The sequence below is a fragment of the Poecilia latipinna genome, unplaced genomic scaffold, assembly GCF_001443285.1.
Source record: "Poecilia latipinna isolate Pla-1442-1.1 unplaced genomic scaffold, P_latipinna-1.0 Scaffold214, whole genome shotgun sequence".
In the NCBI taxonomy this organism is placed as follows: domain Eukaryota; kingdom Metazoa; phylum Chordata; class Actinopteri; order Cyprinodontiformes; family Poeciliidae; genus Poecilia; species Poecilia latipinna.
In genome coordinates this window covers 152,063-172,940 of record NW_015112830.1, presented here as the reverse complement: position 1 = coordinate 172,940, position 20,878 = coordinate 152,063, and the positions used below count along the sequence as shown (strand labels likewise).

At 38.9% G+C, this 20,878-nt stretch overlaps 3 protein-coding genes across 5 annotated transcripts in view; all 3 read right to left on the bottom strand.

Annotated features, from left to right (window-relative positions):
- Positions 1-83: 83 nt before the first annotated feature.
- On the bottom strand, positions 84-7,963 carry copb2 (COPI coat complex subunit beta 2). 2 transcript variants are annotated; one of them, XM_015031650.1, is made up of 23 exons: positions 7,844-7,963; positions 7,309-7,446; positions 7,031-7,117; positions 6,744-6,870; positions 6,508-6,656; positions 5,771-5,917; positions 5,515-5,614; positions 5,264-5,406; positions 4,970-5,169; positions 4,775-4,885; positions 4,592-4,680; positions 4,400-4,506; positions 3,689-3,832; positions 3,144-3,274; positions 2,814-3,021; positions 1,979-2,089; positions 1,653-1,867; positions 1,420-1,558; positions 1,143-1,280; positions 937-1,014; positions 680-784; positions 596-646; positions 84-503 (listed from the first exon to the last, which is right to left on the bottom strand). In XM_015031650.1, exons 1-23 carry the CDS (start codon positions 7,844-7,846, stop codon positions 408-410), a joined length of 2,817 nt encoding a protein of 938 aa, XP_014887136.1. In that variant the 5' UTR covers positions 7,847-7,963; the 3' UTR covers positions 84-407. The 2 variants fall into 2 exon arrangements, with proteins under 2 accessions (XP_014887136.1, XP_014887135.1); XM_015031649.1 differs by having other exon boundaries at positions 596-784.
- A 2,743-nt stretch (positions 7,964-10,706) lies between these two features.
- On the bottom strand, positions 10,707-13,857 carry rbp1.1 (retinol binding protein 1, cellular, tandem duplicate 1). The gene is made up of 4 exons (XM_015031648.1): positions 13,644-13,857; positions 13,331-13,509; positions 12,320-12,421; positions 10,707-11,287 (listed from the first exon to the last, which is right to left on the bottom strand). Exons 1-4 carry the CDS (start codon positions 13,714-13,716, stop codon positions 11,237-11,239), a joined length of 405 nt encoding a protein of 134 aa, XP_014887134.1. The 5' UTR covers positions 13,717-13,857; the 3' UTR covers positions 10,707-11,236.
- Positions 13,858-16,954: 3,097 nt separating this feature from the next.
- The window catches only part of nmnat3 (nicotinamide nucleotide adenylyltransferase 3), a 19,010-nt gene continuing 15,086 nt past the window's right edge, over positions 16,955-20,878 (bottom strand). For both annotated transcript variants that reach the window (XM_015031647.1, XM_015031646.1), the window contains exons 4-5: positions 18,290-18,375; positions 16,955-17,637 (exon numbers count right to left, since the gene is read on the bottom strand). In XM_015031647.1, coding sequence (XP_014887133.1) covers positions 17,222-17,637; positions 18,290-18,375 — 502 coding nt within the window. In that variant the 3' untranslated portion in view covers positions 16,955-17,221. The remainder of the gene's footprint in view (positions 17,638-18,289; positions 18,376-20,878) is intronic.

The window sequence follows — 20,878 nt, the reverse complement described above, 5'->3', positions numbered from 1 at the left end:
AATTTACAAGTTATGAATTACTTTAAAAATGGAGTGACGATTCTGTTTGAAAAGAAGAAACGGAAATTCTTAAGAGCAAAATGTTAATATATACAGCAACCAGAATTTATTGGACTTATTAAACACTGACATGACATTACAGAAAAGCGCAGAGGGAAAGCATAAATGAAGTTAACCCGTAGACTGTTAATCTAAACTTTCATTTGATAAAGAGTGTACAAAATGGAGCAGCTGTGGGCCCTCTACTTTAGTTCTCATTCAAACATTGTTGATGTCATAGTTTTCTAATAAAACTGGTATGACAACATACATTTTTTGATATAAGTACAAAAAAAAAAAAAAAAAGGGATGTTGGTCTCTTTTGTTTAAATATGATGTGAAGAGCGCTGAGGAGGACGGTGGAAACTTCAATCGTCTAGAAAGTCGTCATCGAGGTTGACGTCTGTGGTGTCGATGTCATCCAGCTCCATGTTGTCCAGGTCCACTTCCAACTCATCCAGAGTCTGCAGAGAAACCCAGATGAAATGTTCTTCACTTAAGATGCCCTATATAAATTGGACTATGCACATGTGAAATGAAGAGAAGAAAGCCCAACCTTCTCTTTCTCTGACTGTGCGAATGTAAGCTTTTCCTCCTCTTCCTCCTCCTTTTCCTCCTCCTCCTTTTCCTCCTCCTCCTCCTCCTCCTCCTCGTTGTGAACTGCTGCTTCAGGAGTTGCGGGTTTGGGCTGTGAAGGCGTCTCGGAGGCTGCTGGCACCGAGCTGGATTCATCGCTCTCTTTTGTCTGCCAAGGAAGGCGTGATGAATGATCAGAGACAAGAAATGTACCGAGGGTTTGACTTTTAGGCTGCCTACCAGCAGAATCCCATCTTTGCAGATTACAGAAGGGAGACTTGTGATTTATCATTTTAAGAGAAAACGGTACTGTAAACAAACCTGGGGCATGAAGGGAACAAAGGTGCCTTTGGGTTCGTAACCCTGAGCCTCCTCCAGAATATTTCTGTCTTCATTGGGCTTAAAATAGAAAGAAAGATCATTTTGTTACATGATTAGCATCCATTTTACCCAGTTCTAAATCACTGCTAGCCCTACAGAGCAAGACACATGGCTTTTTTTCATTTACCACCAGCCACTGGACTTACTGTAACAAGTGGATAATCTTTGGCGGGCCTGGAGCTGCCGATGCAGGTCTCTCTCAGGTAATGTTCGGCTGCAAATGCTTCTCTCAGCCCAGGGAAGAGATTTTCATACTCTGTGGGGTCTGCGAGTGATTCAGCAGCCTGCAGTGGAGACGAAATAGACAAATATTTAATAGTCTTGCAATGTTCACTAAAATACAGCAGAAATATCAGGAAAAAGGGGTTTAATTTCAGCCATTTATATTATTTATAAAGATACGATGGTGGTGATGGATCTGACCTTCTGGTTGACTTTAGCCAAACTCTCCCTCCACAGTTTGACCACACGGGACACCTGGCTGGGCAGGTATGTCCGCGCCAGGAATGCTGCCTCCGGTAGTCTGTTAGTCTTGATGAGGAGCTCCAGACACTGATCCAGTCTGGAAAAGTAGATTTTTTTTTTTAAAGTGCTACAAAGGCAGCCACTTTTTAAGGTATGTTGCACAAGTACGCACACACAGATCCGATACTTACTTCCCTTGGAGGAAATACGTCATGAAGGCCACGTTGTTCTTGCCGTCCCTTTCTGCCCCTTCGGCCAGCTTGCCCACCATGGTGGCGTTCCCCGAGGCGGTGGCGAGAAGGAGCAGGCCGCCGTAATCTTGAGCGTGGTGCAGGCACTCCTGGGCCAAGCCGAACTGGCACTTACTGATAGCCAGCTCAGCTAGCTGCTTCCATTTCTGCTCAGACTATTAAAAGGTCAAAACGACAATGATTAGCAATGGACTTGATGATGTCAACTGGAATATTAAGAATTGCAATGATTAGGGAAAACGATGCAATAATGAGGTTGCTCCTACTTCTGCTTCCACAGCCAGCTGGTAGGCGATCTTCAGCTCCCCCAGTTGTAAAGCCAACTCAAACCTGTGCTCTGGGTCTGTAGACACGGCCAGCGCCTGCTGTTTGAAACCCTGAAGAGACGAGACAAACCAAAGCCATCGGGCTGTAGGAAAACAAAGCTGACTTCATAAAAGAAAAACAAGGGCTGCAACTAACACGCATGTCTGTTATTGATTATTCTATCGATGAATTAGAGATAAAAATAAAAAGAACACACAGTCTGCAGATTTTTCACTTAAGCCTTTTCATACAATATTAAAAATACATTAAAAGATGCAAATAACTAATTCAATTCCTTTTTAAAATGAAAAATAAATACTTTAGTGAATGTTTGATCATTTGTAGCCAAGGATGCATCTGCAGCTAAAATACACTTTTTTTTTTATCTTAAATGCAAAATGTATATTGCTTCCCAGGTTTGGCTTAATTGCTACTCTTGACTATGTTGTTCTTACATCAAATGACCTTTTGAGTCTGGATTCTCCAGTTAGCGATTAATCGCTTAGTAAATTAGTTATTTAAATAACTGGCTTGTCAAAATTAATCTGATGAATCGTTTCAGCCCCAAGTAAGAACGGGAGGGGAAAAAAAAGACACTTAAGTGTGTAAAATGAACTCAGTTATCTGTAAGACTTGTGAAAAGCATTGTAAGGACTAAGTTATTTTTAAAACACATTTCTTACAGTTTTTTTTCCCCTGTTTGCTAAACTTTTACTCTATATGCAAAAAAAAACATAAAGAAGGGGTGTTTCTCACTTGAATAAAAAGAAATTTGCCCTGACTGAATCGTCTTACCTGTTTCTCCAGGAAATGTGCAACCCTGGTCCGTTGCTCTTTGGGGATGGTGGGGAGCACCTTGTCTGCCATCCCAAAGTCTCTTCTCATCACAGCAGTCTGATACTCCAGGACAGAAACCAGGAGGGAGTAGCTGACAATGTTGAGCTCCTTGTCTCCAAGGTAAAGACGGTCGTCCTTTGGGATGTAACCCAGCAGGTACATGGTCCTGCAGGGCGACAAAAAAACAAGAGCGATGAAGACGTCTGGATCACTCACGGCAGGGGGTAAAAGTATATTTCTTTGCATTGCCCCATCCCAAGACAACCAAATGTAAGCAATCGGTCCCACCTGTCCAGATGTGCAATAGTCACAATCTCTCCTCCTACGTAGTAGTTGAGTCTGTTTACAGAACTGGTGTAGATGAAGCAGTCTCCGACCCAAAGCCCAGTCTTCACGATCTCCTGGATCTCTCCCAGCACCTGGGCACATATCAATACAAATGAATGTTACACATTTATAATAAAAATGTTTGAATTATTACAATGTTTGAATGTATGATGTATCAGGCAAAATAGGATAACGTTTTTGAAAATATTTCCTCCAGTATTGTGTCTTATTTTTGTGCATTCTTGTAATTAAAAAAAAAAAAAGATTTTGCATAAGAATAAAAATCCAAAGATATTCATTCTAAAAATCTACAACAAAAAAAACAGTATTGTAGTTGTAATTTCAGCATCTTCGTTTAACTTGAAAACTCTAGACGTTGTCTCTTCTGTAGACAACATGGCCACATTGTAAATAGTAGAAACAGCAGCAATGAACAGTGATTTAGGCAACCTGTCACAGACAATAAACCAAATGTTGCATAAGAGGAAATTCATTCAAATACTGACCTCAAAGGCGTCTTCGATTCCATCCTCTGTTACGCCCTCATTGTTTTCCTGAGAGGCGGCTATTTTTTCTGCCATGTAACGGAGAATGAAGAAGGACTCCTCTGTGGCAATGCAAACCAACTCACCAGAGTCTGACCAAAAGATCTATATGAAATATGAAAGAGGAGAAGGAAAAATGATAAAAAGAACCTATTTGAAGAGGACTCATGGAGAACAGCCATCGATAGGGCTTTATTCAGGGTTTCTGCAAGCTTTAGTTAAATTTTAAATCTATATGAGTCACGAAAGAATGTGTGCAAACTAAACTAATAATTGCATTTATAATGTTTGATAACATCAGAAAATATCGAGGTTAATTCCTTAAATAAGCGACAATAAGCAGGCTTATTTTAGGTGAAGCGTGAATTTCTGGGTCTTCTGGTTTAGGTAGGAATAACCCAGATTTATCAGCCAACACTCCAATAAATAGAACAAAGAATTGCTCCAAGTATATTTCTAAAAAAACCAAATGCGTAAAATAACCAGTAGAAACATGAAAAACACAAGGGAAGACGAGTAATTTTAGAATTATGTGGATAATGTGAATTTATTTAAGCCTAATATTGAGCTAACAACTTTAAAGACCCTGCAGAAACACTGTCATTATACAATGCAAACATAAATATTCCAAAATTATCCAAATAGGTAAAACCCAGGAAACGAATGGCTTACGTGCTTGGGCTGGATCTCAATGCGGCGAATTAGCTCCGTGTTCTCCCAGTCATAAAATGCCAGGCCGTTCACAGACCTCACCCCGAGTAAGAAACCCCCGTAGATCCCTGAAAAGCCAACACATTCAGTGAATCGAATCTATTTGTTTGCTTCCAAAACCACAAATTTGGCAAGAAACAGTGAGTGGATTACCTTCTGCTCCAAAGTCGGGTTTAAAGGATTTCTTTTCTTTAAAGTTTTTGAAGATTTTGACAATACTGCTGCTTTCTCTGATGGCATATCTGTTGCAAAGCACACATTTCATCGGATGGTTGTTAATAGCAACCCAATGAAAATAATATATCCACGTTTACTTTTCAAACTGTGAATACTCACTCGGACGAGTCGTGGGCCCAGACGAACTCCTGAGCTGAACCGAAGCTCTTGTTCCTCAGAGCCATAGCGGTGTAGATGATATACTCCCCATCGCCACATACCACAACAAACCTGGCAACACACAAATTAGTAACATATGATTACAAATGTTTTCTTTTACATTCAGCATTTTTACCAGAAGAAGCCGTTTCATACCGTCCATTCGGGTTATGCTGGATGGTTTGAGGGTAAATCTCACAGCTGCCCATATCTTTGACAGCCAGCGGCAGTCTCTCCCCGTCCTTGATTTCAGCTTCGCCCATGGCCTTCAGGTTGGCTTGCTGTATTTCACTGTGTTTAGCCCAGATGATCTTTCCGTTGGTGTCCATAGACATGGCTGGTTCCTCCCGACCAACCTACCCAGAATATTAACAATGTACGTTAGAATTTTTACTTAAAAAAAAAAAAAATCTTTACAGCTTTCTCTAAACAACTTTTCCATCCACTCACTTTGATAATGATGCTGCCTTCGTCATATCCCAGTGCCACATTGTTGGAGCCTCTAAGACCACACACACACCACACTCGCTCCATGCCATAGTTGAGTGTGCTTTCCAGGCGGTATGTGCTGGAGTGCCAGATTCGCACCGTACCTTGAGGAAAAAAAAAAAAAAAAAGATAGAAAGATTAATCAATGAGCAATTGGTCAACGTTAGAAATACGTGTATCGGCGTGTGAGACTGAGAGGGATTTCTGCGCACCATCCTCAGATCCTGTGATAATAATGGGCAGCTCAGGGTGAAAGCTGACACAGGAGACATTCTGGGCGTGGCCCTCCAGAGTCTGAACGCAGGTCTTGTTCTGCAACAAACAGAAATATTAATATAAAGAAATTACATGTAGAGAAACAGAATTTTTGAGCACTGTACGCTGAAATCTTTGTGAAAAAAAAAAAGAAAAAGAAAACATTTTTTCAAAATAAAAACACACACTAAAAGGATTGATAAGTTTTCTAACCTGGTAGTCCCAAATCTTGACCTGGCGGTCATCTGCACCTGAAATCAGGTAGGGCTTGTCTCCTCCGCTGTAGTAGTCAATGCAGTTGACTCCTTTCTCATGACCCTCCAAAGTGAAGTTGGGAGAAGAAGAGCCCAGCTGCCAAACCTGTGCAAGACAAGAATGTGCTACAATCTTTACAAAGTGGTCCCTAGCAGATGGTGAATTGCAATCTGATCTGGGTGTGTCATAACACATTCAACAATAAGGTGTAATACGCTTTTTTTTTTAGATGCACAAATAAATAGGTCAGAGATCAGAAAGACACTTTGATTGGTTCTGTTCGATACATAAAAAAATGGTAAATTAATTGCTTCCCCTATTCATTAAATATTTCAAAACTAAGAACTCTCATTATGTTTATTCATTATAGACATATACCAACGGTAGGTACTTTGATGCACTGTTGAGATAAAAAAAATAGAACATAATAATAATAATAATAATAATAATAATAATAATAATAAAGGAGTAATATTATGCATTCATACAAAATTTGGGATTATCTTGTAAATCTCTTGTTTTGTTGGAATCAAAACTAACACCTCCTAATCTCCTAATCTTCTGAAGTATTTATATTAAATACTTCAGAAGCATTGCAGATAGGCATTAGATGTCATTATCGGCATAAAATACAGATTAGAAACACGACTACAGTGACAGCAAATGTGGCAACTTGCTCGCTGCAAGACACCTACCTTAATCGTTCTGTCCAATGAGGCGCTGGCAAACTGGTTGTTGTCCTTGGGGTTGATGACAATCTGCATAACATAATGAGTGTGACCCTCAAACACTTGGCTGCACGTCCACTTCTTTTCCCAGTCCCACAGCTTGATCAGCATATCATCTGCACAGACACAAAAACACAATCATCCTCATGTGCACCAAAATATACACAGCAGAAGCCTATCGTGTGTCTTAGTCAATAGCCTACCACTGCTGGTTAGGATGTACGGCTGGGTTGGATGAACAGCAATGCAACGGATATAGTCAGAATGGGCCTCAAACATATGGACCCTCTCCAAGGTGTTGTAGTTAAACACACGGATCTGCATGTCATCCTGTCAGGACAGAAGTAAGCATGAATACATTAACATAACGTACAGTATGATGTGGAATAATTACTATCCACATCATACTGTACATGCGGATAGTAATGTACAGCATTACATTACTATCCACTTTAGCTGATGTGAATAAACAAATAAACATGTTACTCACTGCTCCGGTGATGACCCAGTTCTTCCTGGCCACAAACTTGGACGCTCTGACAGGCAGGTCACACACCTCAAAAGTCTTGACCAGAGTCTAAAAATACACACAGAGGTTAGTGAATATAGAATGCGATGTTATCCCCTTTGTCTCCAAAACAAACGTGATCATTATTTAGAGTAACATTTTTACTATCAGGATGTATTATCATTATCATTGCATTACTCAAAAAAGTGCATATTTTGTGCAACCCCACTCGGTGATTTCTCTTTAAATCGTTTTCATACCTGCGTTTCGTGGTTCCATACGCAGACGCTGCCGTTGTAGAGACTGGCCAGCATCCATGGCTCGGTTGGGTGAAGATCCACACTCTTTACTCGGTCCGACCGGGCTGTTAGCCTCCTCTTAATGTCCAGCCTCAGAGGCTTCATAGATAAAAACAATAATGTGATTCCATACGCTGAGAAAACACATTATACAGCTAAGAACCGAAATGTGATTTATATCAACAGTTAGCGGCTAACACTGAACATGAACGACTTTACGCGACATAAATTATTTAATATATATGCATTATGAGACGTAAAATACGAAACATAACTCTACCAAGAAAGGTTTTAACATTTAAGGTCGAGGAAATATTTCAGCCTAAGCATTTTTTAGAAAGTTATCTCATATTAACTGACGCTCATTAGCCGCTAAGCTAACTCCAAGAGACTACTTCCATTTGACATTTCCTCAACATTTTTAAAGTTAATCGAGCATCTCAGCTGAAATATATCGAAACAATGCAAACGCATATGCCTTTAAAATGTAACTTACCATGTTTTATCCCCGTGTTATCGCAGTTTGATTGAATAAAATCGTTGCTAGCACTTCGGTCGGGGGGTTCTATTACAGTGAGCAGTGCATTGGACACTGACGTGGAACTTCCTGGAAGAAAATCTCGCGAGAATCGTGTTCTGTAAATGGTGACGTGACATGTAGGGTTTTTAAATGACGGTGCCACAGTGGCAAATATGACTGATGTTAGTTCTCTAAGAATCAATATTGTTATATAACATATTTGCATCATATTACATTCGACATTGTTCTATTAGACATTATTACGTTGAAACACCAATCATCCATAAGTTTATACAGTTACTAAAGTGTGTTATCAAAAAGTGTTGACCTGGGTATTCAAAAGCTTATGTATGGTAGAGGCACAGAAAACCAGGTATGCCAGCTCATGCTTTTAAAATAATTCATATTTTGCTCTAGACACGCCAGCTGAATGTTTTACCTGGGTTCAGGACAAGTCAATCATATGGAACCTACATCCATGGTAACTAGCCGAAAATGTATTAATATTTACAATACTGCACTATATAAACTATATATAGTTTAGCTGAATACCTGTGCTTTATTAAGATGAGATTTAGATTGAGTTTTCCAGTTGAAAACATGCTCAAGTTAACATGGCTGCAAGCAAATACCATGTATAAAAGAGCTTCATCAGACTTTTTTTTTTTCCGTATGTGGTGGTAATCTTTCTTTTCCAAAAGTCCTTTGGAACCTTATTAGAGTGCAAAGTATCATATACCCTGAAACCTTTTAAGATTTTAAGCAAAAATCTGCTAGCCCCTGACTAAAAACCAGAGGGCATGACGAGGGTCTTTCAAACAGGATGATGATCTGAAATGGTTGGGAAAAAACTTTTTCAGTGGTCATTTTACATGTAAAACTTTTAAAAACTCAAATAGGCCTGTAGAGGAGAGTCCATGGGGAAAAACCTGTGTCTCTGGATGAACTGGAGAAATTATTGTGAAAAGAGGTCAAGGATTCCACTCTCTGTCATGTGTACAAAACGTGTTATGATCCAACCTTCTGATTTACTAAAGGAAAGAAAAAGAGATAGTTTTTTTTATATCTATTTTTTTTTTTTTTGTAAATAATTGTTTCTCAATTGTTTTTTCATATTTTGCTATTAAATTACAAATTCATGTTAAGGGCTTCTACTCATCTGCACTTGTAATGATTTGTAATGTTGTGTAAGCATTTCTGGTTCAGTACAGGGTCAACTAATTATGGCAAAATAATCCTGCATGATACAGTTTAGAACACAGGAAATTCATTGTATGCAGGACAATCTGATTAGGGAAAAGCTTGCCGATTGAAGATGGACCACTTGTTCAGCTTTCTTGTCCAGCTGAGCTGCTGCAAAATCTCTGATGTTAGATTAAACTTTGGAAGTTTTGCACACTTTAGAGATGAAATAAGTGATGTCAAATGTCAAAAGGGAATAAAAAGTAGCAGCATTAAGGGGACTTGTGTTATAAAACTGAGTATGCAGCGTTTAGAAAGAACATTTTATGGAGGCTAAATTTAAATGTACTCCTATGGCGTCAGACTTTGTTTTGACCCCAGCCTCACATCATCATCTTTATTAGCCTAAAAAGCCAGAAAGAGAAATCAATGGCCCTCTGGGGAACCATAAATACACACAACCCACAGGTCAAATCGTGGCAACATGAGAAAGCGCATGAAACCAGAGGAGGCAGAACCACAGTGCGAGAAGCAAAAGCAGCAATGGATGAACAAAGAGATTCAGGCACAACCTGGAAAAATTAGTGCTGGCAATGCAAACATTGAGCTACAATGCCTACTCATTTGGAGCTCAGTGTGGGCAGAGTGATTGGCTCTTATTTCCATAATCTGAATGTGTAGCTGGAGACATCTTCTGTTCTGACAACTGTTCACTTCGGTGTCAGATCAAGAAAATGATGGAATATAGTCAAATTATAGGTTTGATACTTTTATTACCTTTTTATTACCAACATTACTGTAGTTATATTTGTCAATAGCTCATTCTTCTTGGTAACGCTACCTGTGATCCCACGTTTTTCTCGTCTACAAAGTTGAGAGTGTTGAGGAAATGCATAGATTCATTGAGATCTCTCAACCTCTTATGTGCCATCTGGACCCACTTCCTGCCCTGGTGGTTTCATCATGTTTATACAGTGAATATATAGTAAACTGGAAGAAAGCATTTCAGAGACTGCAAAAGAATTGGACGGCGAGTTGGGCCTGAAAACCAAAATTTATCCTCAGTGCATTTTTGTATTTATATGTTTAATAGTGGATTATAACACCAGGAAAGAACATGGAAAAAATCAGAAAGCCAATTTTTTTTTATATAGATTTCTTTTTCTAATTATGTCAACCATTAAAGGCAAATTTGAATGAATAAATGGATGAATGACTCATGTAGCGTGTTTTGTGCACCTTAGAGAATTTCTCATTTTAGTTTTGCTAACTTTTTGTGTCTTTCTGCTGCTGGAGGCACAGAACAAGCCTCTTTGTCCCAATGCTCATTTAGAATAGAGCAAAGTTATGGTTCTAGAAAAACTGCTACCACACCTTCTGAAACAAACAGACTGATCTGCAGCAAATTACATATCCATTGTTTGTTCTCGTGTAGCGTTTTATATTTTTACTACTTATTAGAACATTTTGACGTAAAAGCTTTGACTTTTACTTGACTTTTGAGGAGCATTTCACCTGGGGACACATGCATCGTTTGATTTAGAGTCGTGGACCCCAGCTCTGGACATTGGTAAAATCTGCAGGATGGTGGCTAGTAAGATTTGCAAATTGGAGACCATGACACAGGGTTCCAGACACAGAAATTGACACATGACACTGTTGAGAGGTGCTTCATTTATTGATTAACTCCTGTTAATATCAGCTGTACACTCTCAAAGAACTTCAGAGAAATAGAATCTGCGCACCGCATCTCGTTTGATTCTTATTCTGGGGACTGATTTGATCAAAAAAGGAAGACCAGAGCAATGCGGTCCGGTCAGATGTCATCAGTTTACATCAAAAACAGTTTGCTAAAGATCTTCCTCATTTCCACTAAACTTTTTCTCAATCTGGCTCAACTTTCAGATCAGCTAGCAGTGTGCAAACGTTCAGCTCATCTAAACCTGCTCATCATCAAAGCATCCGCTCTGAGACAATAACACAGCATTACTTCATTGTTTCTTGCCTCCCTGGCTTGATAACTAAGGAAACAATTCAAATTGAATACAACTGATTTCAGTGATTGTGAAATCAACGTGAGTAGTAGCAGGGTCAAAGAATGCTGGATGTTGCTGGGTATGGTCAATCTGGTGAGTCTTTTTGAGCCAGTTTCTGTTGGATCACTCTGTGTTGGTGAATAAGGCCAGGTTAGGTTTTCTTGAAAACCTGCTTGCAAACAGCGCCTCCAGCTCTCAGCTCCTGCAGAAGAAATATAAAATGAAATAAAAAAAAGAACTTCAGCACTTATAGATTTACCGACAAGAGACGACGTTTCCACTGACAATGTCAGCTTGATGGAAATTTCACAATAAGTTCAACATTAACCCACATTAAACCCCATGCTTTTGGATTGCAGCGGCTGCAAAAAAAAAAAAAAATATATATATATATATATATATATTATTGATAAAAGATAGAAGTTAAAAAAACCCTACACATTAATAAATCTAGATTTTCAATCAAAAAATAAATACCCTTCCTTTTTGTAAAAGAATTATGTTTTAGTTATAATGTAAAAACCAAATAAATAAATAAAATGAGTTTTTTTATTATTATTATTTATACTGTTGGCAGCTATAAAACTATTTGATCCATGTTAGAGCATTCAAACAAATGCAACCATTTTTCTGAAAAACTATCCATCCCACACTTTCACTTAGTGAAATAAAAAATATGATCTCAATAAATATCGTGTCTACTATCGTTTGTTCAAACATGCAATATATTTTCCACCACCAGAGGTCCCTGTTGCCCTGAAATCAGCCGCTCCTCAAAATGTTGGGAGAAATCCTGTAATGCCCAATTTCATGGCCGCAGCCCGAAAACATCTGCTGGCATCACTTAAACCAAATAATTTGGGAAATTACTTTTACTTTGCTTTCATAGCAGTAATCACACTGGAGAAAATCTTATATTATCGAGCTAATAAAATGGTAATGCGCTTGTCATTACTCGTGATTAAGGCTTTTGAATGATTTTTTTTTTTTTAACTGCAGATACATCAGAATATTAAGAATCTCTTGCGCATGCATAATTTCACTGATCTCATTGCAAGTCAGTTTAAGGGAAATATATTCCGAAGGCACAGAGCTGGCTGGCTAATTCAAACTGGAGTCACACATGAAGAGATATATGCGTTTCACATACTGTGCCGAGAGCCATTCTTGATCTGGATTAAAGTGTCTAAATTGCTTCGATTAATATTCATGCCAGGAGCCGCTGTTTTCTCACCAGATGAAGCTCGTCTCCCTCCACCCATTGGGTCCATCCTCTTCCTTCTATCTCTCCCTTCTGAACACACACTAGTTTGTCTCCCTCCCAGGTGACGGTGGTCTGTCAGGAGCCACAAGAATAAAAATCAAAGTAAGCATTACTTACAGAGGCATTTCAAAAAGATACATACAAGTAGAACGATAAAACAACCAGAGGCGGAAAAAAAAGAAGAAAAAAAGCTGAAATTGTGGAAGCTCTGGAAGCAGGTTAAAATAAAACGTGAATTAAATTTTAAATAATAAAATAAAGAGTTAATGAATGTACTTTAAAAGCTGATTACAAACAGATTATCTAAGCGCATTCCCTTCCATCCTACATCCATAAATTAAACACCAGTCTCCCTTGTTCCCCGTTTTCTAATTATTCCCACACACGTGAATCTCTCTTGAGCAGCCTCCTACCAGTCAAGAGCTTATCTGTAATCAGCCTATCAGTATACAAACCCCTCTTTCAATGGGATCGCAGGCTAATCTTTGATCCTATTCAGCATTCAGAAACACAGTCTGGTTAAATAAGTCCTGACTTTGACGCTGCCCGTTTCAGCGCTTCTCCCCCCCCCCTGCGGTGCCAGGCCGTTGGTCTTCATTACATCCAGTCACGGAGAAGACTGCTTAAAAAATATATAATAATAATAATAATAATAATAATAATAATAATAATAATAATAATAATAATAATAATAATAATAATAATAATAATAATAAGTCTGTGGAGAAAGTTTTGGAGTGAGAGGAAAAGTTGTGTAAAAAAAAAAAAAAGACCAGCTCTCACCACACCATCTGCTCATTAAACTGTAGTCTGGAGAGGTGGTGGTGGGGGTGGGCTCCTACTGAATCAACCCACAGATTGCAGCATCCGAGTCTATCCGCGCCACAGGCATCCACACTTCTTTTTTTTTTTTTTTTTAACAATGCAACCACCAGCTGCCTGTGATGCACCACTGGTGGTGCTCCGCATAAATCCTCTCACCATGCATTTTCTGTCATCGACTCCTGTGAGATCCTCCTCAAACTCCTTGCCCACGTGGAAGTCCATGTTGTAGTTCTTGAAGGTACTGAGGGTCTTGATCATCAGGTGGTCCCCGTCTTGAACGATGTCCTTGTCAGGTTTCAGTAAAAGGGCAATTTTTCTTATGGCAACATTTACCTCTGCAACAATATGCAATTGCAATACATTTAGTTTTTTTGTTTTTGTTTTGTTTTATGAATGTAAAAACTATATAACTTTATGACAATTATCTACTTAGTCAGATCTAAATAAGGCTGGCCTGATGTGAACTCACCCAGAGCCTTCATGTACTCCTCAAAGTTGTCATTGGAAACCATTTTCCAGTATCCATTCATGTCGACGGGCATTTCGACTGCGTCTCTGCGGCTCTTTCTGGGAGGCTGGCCGGGGCAGATCCGCTGCGCTGTGCTCGGCCGCTGGAGAGGAGAGTGAGGGAAACGCTGCTAAAAGTCCCAATTTGAACCAAACTCGCTCTAATCCGATTACCTGCCGACTCTAATTTTTTTTAATTGAAATTATCGTTCGCACCTCCCTCTTCACCTCCCACAGCCGATAATCCGTATAATGTCTCAATCCCCTCAGCATACATACAGTAGGGAACCTGACGCGTGCAGATAGGATGTGTAATGTAAGAGGGGGGGAAAAAATACACAAAGACTTCTGTGTGCTTTATGCTGATGCAGGCTGTGCTTGTCTATGTGGGATTAGAATAAAAACCACATTGATTTTACACGCAGTTCCATTTTTGGAGCATATTTTTGTCTGTAAGCTGATTTTGTGGAGGCCTGCTTTATCGGCAAAATTAGCCTTACATCTGACTGCAGGGCAATTTAAAAATAGAAGATCAAACTCCCAGAGGTGTGTTACAGTCCTTATGTAAGACACATTACAACCACACAATTCAATTTAATGGATTGTTGTGAGGTTAAAAGAGACAAGAAAAATAGTTTCTTAACAAATGTTTGCACTCAGCCTACCAGACACACCATAAAAAAAACTTGGTAACACTTTATTTGAAGGGGGGTGAATAAGACTGACATGACACTGTCATAAAAACCTGTCATGAACATGAATAAGCCTTCATGAATATTTATGACTGTTGTCATAAAGCATCATTCGGTAAATTATGACACTTTTAATACAAAGTTGACATTATTCAAAATGTCTTTGTTATGACAACTTGACATTAACCAAGAAATCATTACTGAAATATATTTGTTGTAAAATAATTACTGATTGCACTTTAAAAACTAGGAAACTTTAAGTTATTAAAGGTAAAGTTAAAACAGTAATGATTTCTTGGTTAATGTCAAGTTGTCATAACAAAGACATTTTGAATAATGTCAACTTTGTATTAAAAGTGTCATTATATTTACCGAATAATGCTTTATGACAACAGTCATAAATATTCATGAAGGCTTATTCATGTTCATGATAGGTGTTATGTCATGCTTATGACAGTGTCATGACAGTCTTATTTCATTTTATTTTTTATTTTTTTAGCCTCCAGTTTTCTTCCACAATTATCCTGTGTTTACCTCCATCCATCATCCCAGCAACTCTGACCAGCTTCCCTGTGCCTGAAGATGAGCATACCAAGCACCTGACTTTACATGTTTACTATTTCCTCTAGTTTGGAAAACTGTACACAGAACTTGTAATTTTCCTTTCACCACTCTTCTATAATAACCATCAAAAAAAATTTTTTTTTCAGGGCATGCTTACTGGTGGGTGCTCATTTGTGTTGGTAGACTCCTAAAATCCTTTTAGGAAATTGCAACAATACAAAATGAGGAAACAATTCGAGGGATGAATACCCTTGCATGGGACTATGCAAATGACAGGACGGTAGAAAGGAACATTGACAGCACAGCTAAATCACCTGAGCTTTAACCAATCTAAATTAAACCATTACACAGAGCACAATAGGCCTGCCACTTCTTTTGTCTTCCCTAAATAACTCAATTAATTTGCTAATCTCTCTTTTGAGCCCGCCGAGTTGCACGGCGCGGCGCAAACATATCCGCACACACACACACACACACACACACACACACACACACACACACACACACACACACACACACAGAGCAACACACCATCCTCATCCTTTCTGAGGATGCCATCCGGCATCAGCAGTGTGGCAGCAATTGCAGCCATGGGCCTGGGTGAGAAAACACCTCCTGTAGCCGAGCAACTGTCAGGATTACTTTAAATCCTTCTGTGAAAATAATATCGGCCTCCCAGACACAGCGTGGGGAGGATAATGGGGAGACTGAATGGATCCAGAATGAATTGCTATTTGGAAGGAGCTGCAGAGAACAGACACCCACACTGGAATTCGAAGGACAAAGCGGGGAGGGAAAAAAGGGATAGTTGATGATCTGTGCAAGCAGTGTTGTGGTGGCCTGCTGCTAACCTGTAAAATAACAGATACTTTCCCAACATTTTAGGACTACAGGCTACACAGATGGGTGAATGTTCCCTTCAAAACCTCATAAGCATTTTATTTTGAGAAAGAAAAAAGAAAATTCTTAAATGTTAAATCTGTTATGTACGTTCACTCCTCTCTATACAACAAGAACCGTCTCAACACATTGTAAGGTTTCCAGGCACCACTGGAAGCAACTGGATATTTTAGCTGTAGTACAACAAAAGTTTGACTTTTTTCCATTTAGTTTTTAATAATTAAAATGTCAAAAATTCCTAGTTGTGGGGAGGAGGGGGGGAGAGAGGAAGTTGAAATTCTGAACAAAAAGGTCAGAGGCTTTTTACCAACCAGGAGAGTAATATCCAATATGGCTGCTGCACGTAGTAAGGTGTATTTTTTGCACTTCTGATCGTAAACTGAGAATTTGAAGCTAACATATTTCATTTTATATCCAGCTCCGTGTGTGAGATGCTTGATATGAGAATGTAGTTTGTCCAGAATGACTTGTCGTAGTGCAAAGTCCTCTAAAACACGTTCCAGTCGACCAGTTTATATTCTGCTTAACAAGCCGATGAGGCAACAACATGAAAGTTGTTGCCTTCAACCACCAATGAGCAACAATCCTTAAATGTACTGAAGATGTGTGTTTTTTTTAACTTAAGGAAAGCTTGTTTTGATATTTTTTTTTTGTCATTACAGTGACAATATATTGCTTTAGCTTTGACCGCAGCACATATTCATTGTGGCGTCGTTTTGTTTGATCTAGAGTAACACAACATTTATCTCCACCTATATAGAGTTACTCACTGATGAGTGTTTCTCTTAAGGCTATAAAATATGTGGGTTGCTCTGTTGAACTGTGGTTAGCGTTGTTACCTTGCAGCAAGAATGTCCTGTGTTTGAATACCGACACAGGGCATTTCGATATGGGGTTTGCCTGTATTGTATAAGTGTGTGTGTGTGTGTGTGTGTGTGTCGTAGTTCGTCTTGTGTGCCCCCGTCATGGACAGGCGATCTGTCCAGGGTGTACCCTGTATTGAAACTACTGAAGATGACCTTTGTAAAGCAGTCAGTTAAGCAATTTTCTTAGTTTCTATGTAAGTGGAGTTTGAGGTTGAGAGTGGTGAGAAATACAAAACAGAAACATAAAAAAAATGGTTCAAATATAAAGATTTTATTCCATTTTATGGCATAATATGAGGAGGAAATAAGATGGGGAAAGACAGAAAAACCTTATAAAAATAAAGTGACCATAAGTGTAAGTCTCTGCTAATACAACATATTATTTATTTGCATGCATTAAAAGGCACTGGAGCCAGTCCAGATGTGCTCTTTTGCAGACCGTTTCACGCTGTGCGAATCGCGTTAAAGTCTACGAATCCTCCACGACGGGCTGATGGATGGGAGCTTAGTTTGCTTTATCAGTCGTCCAGACTCTTTATCGGCTGATGTGCCTGTTTGATAAGCGGCCTGAGCGCAGTGCCCTCGTTTCTCCTCTCGCTGTCCTCCGTGTAGAGCTCGTGCTGGTGAATGTACTCTATCACGGAGTCTGGGATCAGGTACTTCACGCTCTGGTCCCGTCTGAGCGCCCGACGGATCTCCGTGGCGCTCGTCTCGTTCCTCACCCACTCCCTCACCAGGAAAACGTTCCGCCTGTGGCGGAAGAGCGTGTCCGACTCGTGCACCGCCCGCTCGGGCTGCAGACTCCCTCTGCTGACGCAGACGAGGCCGAAGCGTTGGACCAACTCCTCCACGTGGTCGTCCAGCCACAGGCCCGGGATCTTGAAGCTGGAGAGGAAATCGGCTCCGCACAGCAGCTTCAGCTGGGGGAACGGGCCTGAGAGGAGAGGGAAACGGCATCGTTACGACAGCTTGACACAAAAATCTTCCTGTCAGTGTTGTGAAACTGCAGTTTGGTGTCGAATCCAACACAAACATCTGTTACAGCAGTCATCTTATGAGTTAACAGCAGAACATTACCTCATCTCAGACCCCTTCATATTAATCCATGAATCATTTGTACAGTTTTTATGATAAACCTGCAACTAGTAGGATATTCCATTGCAAAGATGATATGAGAATATATTAAAGTCAATTTTCTAAATACTATTTTACTTATTTTAGGAATAAATCTGCACAAACCATCCTACCGCGTACGTCACAAAATAGTGGTCCCACTATTTTTCCCACTAACGGACGGTGATTGACCAGATTTTTAAAAAGCTAAGCTCAACAAACCAAGTGTTGTTACTCAAAGACCTTGAGATGGAGATGATCAGCAATCATAGGAAGAAAAATTTGTCCAAGGGCAATAATGTGTAAAAAAAAAAAAAAAAGAATTACCAGTTCATAAAATATTTTAAATATTCAAGGTTGGACCAAAGTCATGAGCATAGACTTTTAATTTTAAAAAAGGCATTTGTTTTTATAGAAAATACCTATTTCAGTCATTTTCATTTCCCCAGTGACTCAGTCTACCTCAGTCTTACTTGATGGAGACGCAAAGTTCTCACTGGCGTCGCTGTGCCTTCCTGCGCTTTGCTCATATTCTTTCAGAATCCGCCCATGATGATACCTGGTGAACAAAGACACAAAAGAAATCTAGGTTTGTGTGTATACGTATACACGTCGGAGTTTACTCAAACTAAACATTAATGGAAGTCAAATATCATTGACCAGATCAGGAACCAGAACAGTTTTCAAATAAAGCTCCTTAAAGTTTGGTGTGCATGTGGTGTGACACGGCCTCCTTACGGCGCCACGACAACGGTCCACTTAATTTCTGATAATAAGCGCCTGATGGCTCTCAATGCAGATTACTGGAGTCCCAAAGCCATAGAAATGATTTTTATTCACGCATGTCAATAGCTTGTTTAATAATTGTCTGTTTAGCCTACTTCAAGTTGTAATACAGGTTCTGTTTAACAGATTTCTTGTTACTGGAGATCCGATGGAAATCCAGCCTGCGTTTGGCAAGTAAAATTGAACTTAGCCAGCTGAAAAATATAGTTGATCACAATTAATTTATGACGAGTAGGAGCAATTACATTTTTCCATTTATGGAAAGGTTAGTGTGGATTCACGTCTAAAACAAAGTCATCGTTTGAAAATTTCTATTCACTTAGATTATCTTTCTTGGATATTAAAATCTGTTGTGTGATCTGAAAAATTTGCAAAAAAGTGGAAAAGAAGATATTTGTAAAAGATCAAACACATTTTTTGTGTGTAAGTTTTGTATTCTGAGCTTTCAACGATGAGTACTTTGATCAAGAGATAATTTCTTTTGCACATGTAAAAAAAAACACAACCTAAGCTCACTAGATTGTTATACAAGCTATGAACATATCACCGACAAACACCAAAAATGAGCAAGAAATATGAACTGCAAAAGCCATACAGCAGCATTCCATATAACAAAAACAAAATATACAAACATTTTCCCAGAATATTTCCTTTTCAATCTGAAAATCTAATAATTAAGGATCTAGATTTACCCAGATGCACCAAGAAAAGTTGTACAATCTTAGATTTTGGGGACGAGTGTGCAAAGAATTACAATAATATGAACAAAAGATATCTTACGTCCTTACAGCAAAGAAGAACCTCACCCAGGGAAAACAAATTGCTTTAGCAACAAGAGGCAACCAGTTTAGCAGTCTTGAGAGAGCAGTCTCCATCTTTCTGCCTCTTCCTGGCTTCACAGAGGCTTTTGCCACTGTTTATACAATGAACTTAACAGCCTGGGACCTTGTTTTCACTCCATAGGAAATCAAGTTCAGCCTGGCGGCCATTCAGACAGTAAACCTGCATCTCAGGAACAGCGACAGCGGTAGAAAACTGCTGACGTGGTGAAGGGCCAACATCATCTCCCTCGTAAAGCCCATTAGAACAGCAGTAAAACTATAATAGCTGCTTCCGAATTAAAATGCGATTCAAAACATGTTGCTTGCAATAAACTGAGAATACGCTCACAAATTAATTAGTAATTTTAATTAGTAATTACGTTTAAATGGAGTCTCACATACGATGATGAACGGTGGCTCGGAAAGTCGTTCATAAACTTTAAGCTCCTTACATTTTTGCCATGCTGAAATCACGATTCGACGTACGTCGTCGGACGTTCAAGGAAGCGATTTACTGCGAAGCGTAAAGGAAATGATACCGTGAAAGCTTAGCCAGTAACACTTTATTTGCAGGGGGGTGAATAAGACTGTCATGACACTGTCATAAACATGACAACACATGTCATGAACATGAATAAGCCTTCATGAATATGTATGACTGCTGTCATAAAGTGTCATTCTGTAAATTATGACACTTTTAATACAAAGTTGACATGATTCAAAATGTCTGTTATGACAACTTGACATTAACCAGGAAATCATTACTGTTTAAACTTTACCTTTAATAACAAAGTTACCTAATTTTTAAAGTGCAATCAGTAATACTTTTATAACAAATTTATATCAGTAATGATTTCTTGGTTAATGTCAAGTTGTCATAACAAAGACATTTTGTCATAATTTACCGAATGACGCTTTATGACAACAGTCATAAATATTCATGAAGGCTCATTCATGTTCATAACATGTGTTATGTCATGTTAATGAAAGTGTCATGACAGTCTTATTCACCCCCCCTTCAAATAAAGTGTTACCAAATAAACTACTGGCCATCAGTTGCAAATGCCAGAAATTATTTTTGTTAAATCCAATATGGCCGACAGACCAAAAGCATGCCAACCAACCCGATCCCTCCTTCTACTGTAGACGACTCTAGCAGGTAAAAGAAATATTGTGTCATCAGATAACCCCTAAAGAACAATACTACCGATGTATTTTTTGAATAACAACTGTGTATTTGGAGAAAATTACAATTGATCACCTAAAAAAATAAAATAATAATAAAAAAAAATGTTTACAAAAATTTTTCCTACCTTTTTTTAATGCCTTAAGAAAATAACAAAAATGGGGAAAAAAATCTCGACACAAAGGATCATAATTCATGCATGAAACGGTTAATATTAAGTTATTAATATGAAGAACAACACTCCCAAAAACTCTCAAATGTCATTAAAT

Excerpts from the sequence above, each read along its gene's own strand:
- copb2 (XM_015031649.1), bottom strand. Across the intron at positions 3,275-3,688 it reads GAATCGAAGACGCCTTTGAG|GTGCTGGGAGAGATCCAGGA; the intron begins GTCAGTATTTGA and ends ATATGTGCCCAG. Across the intron at positions 1,281-1,419 it reads TGGCTAAAGTCAACCAGAAG|GCTGCTGAATCACTCGCAGA; the intron begins GTCAGATCCATC and ends TCTCCACTGCAG.
- rbp1.1 (XM_015031648.1), bottom strand. The coding sequence starts at position 13,716 with ATGCCCGTCGACATGAATGGATACTGGAAAATGGTTTCCAATGACAAC. Across the intron at positions 12,422-13,330 it reads TCGATGACAGAAAATGCATG|ACCACCGTCACCTGGGAGGG; the intron begins GTGAGAGGATTT and ends GGCTCCTGACAG. Across the intron at positions 11,288-12,319 it reads AGGGAGACGAGCTTCATCTG|GAGCTGAGAGCTGGAGGCGC; the intron begins GTGAGAAAACAG and ends TTTCTTCTGCAG.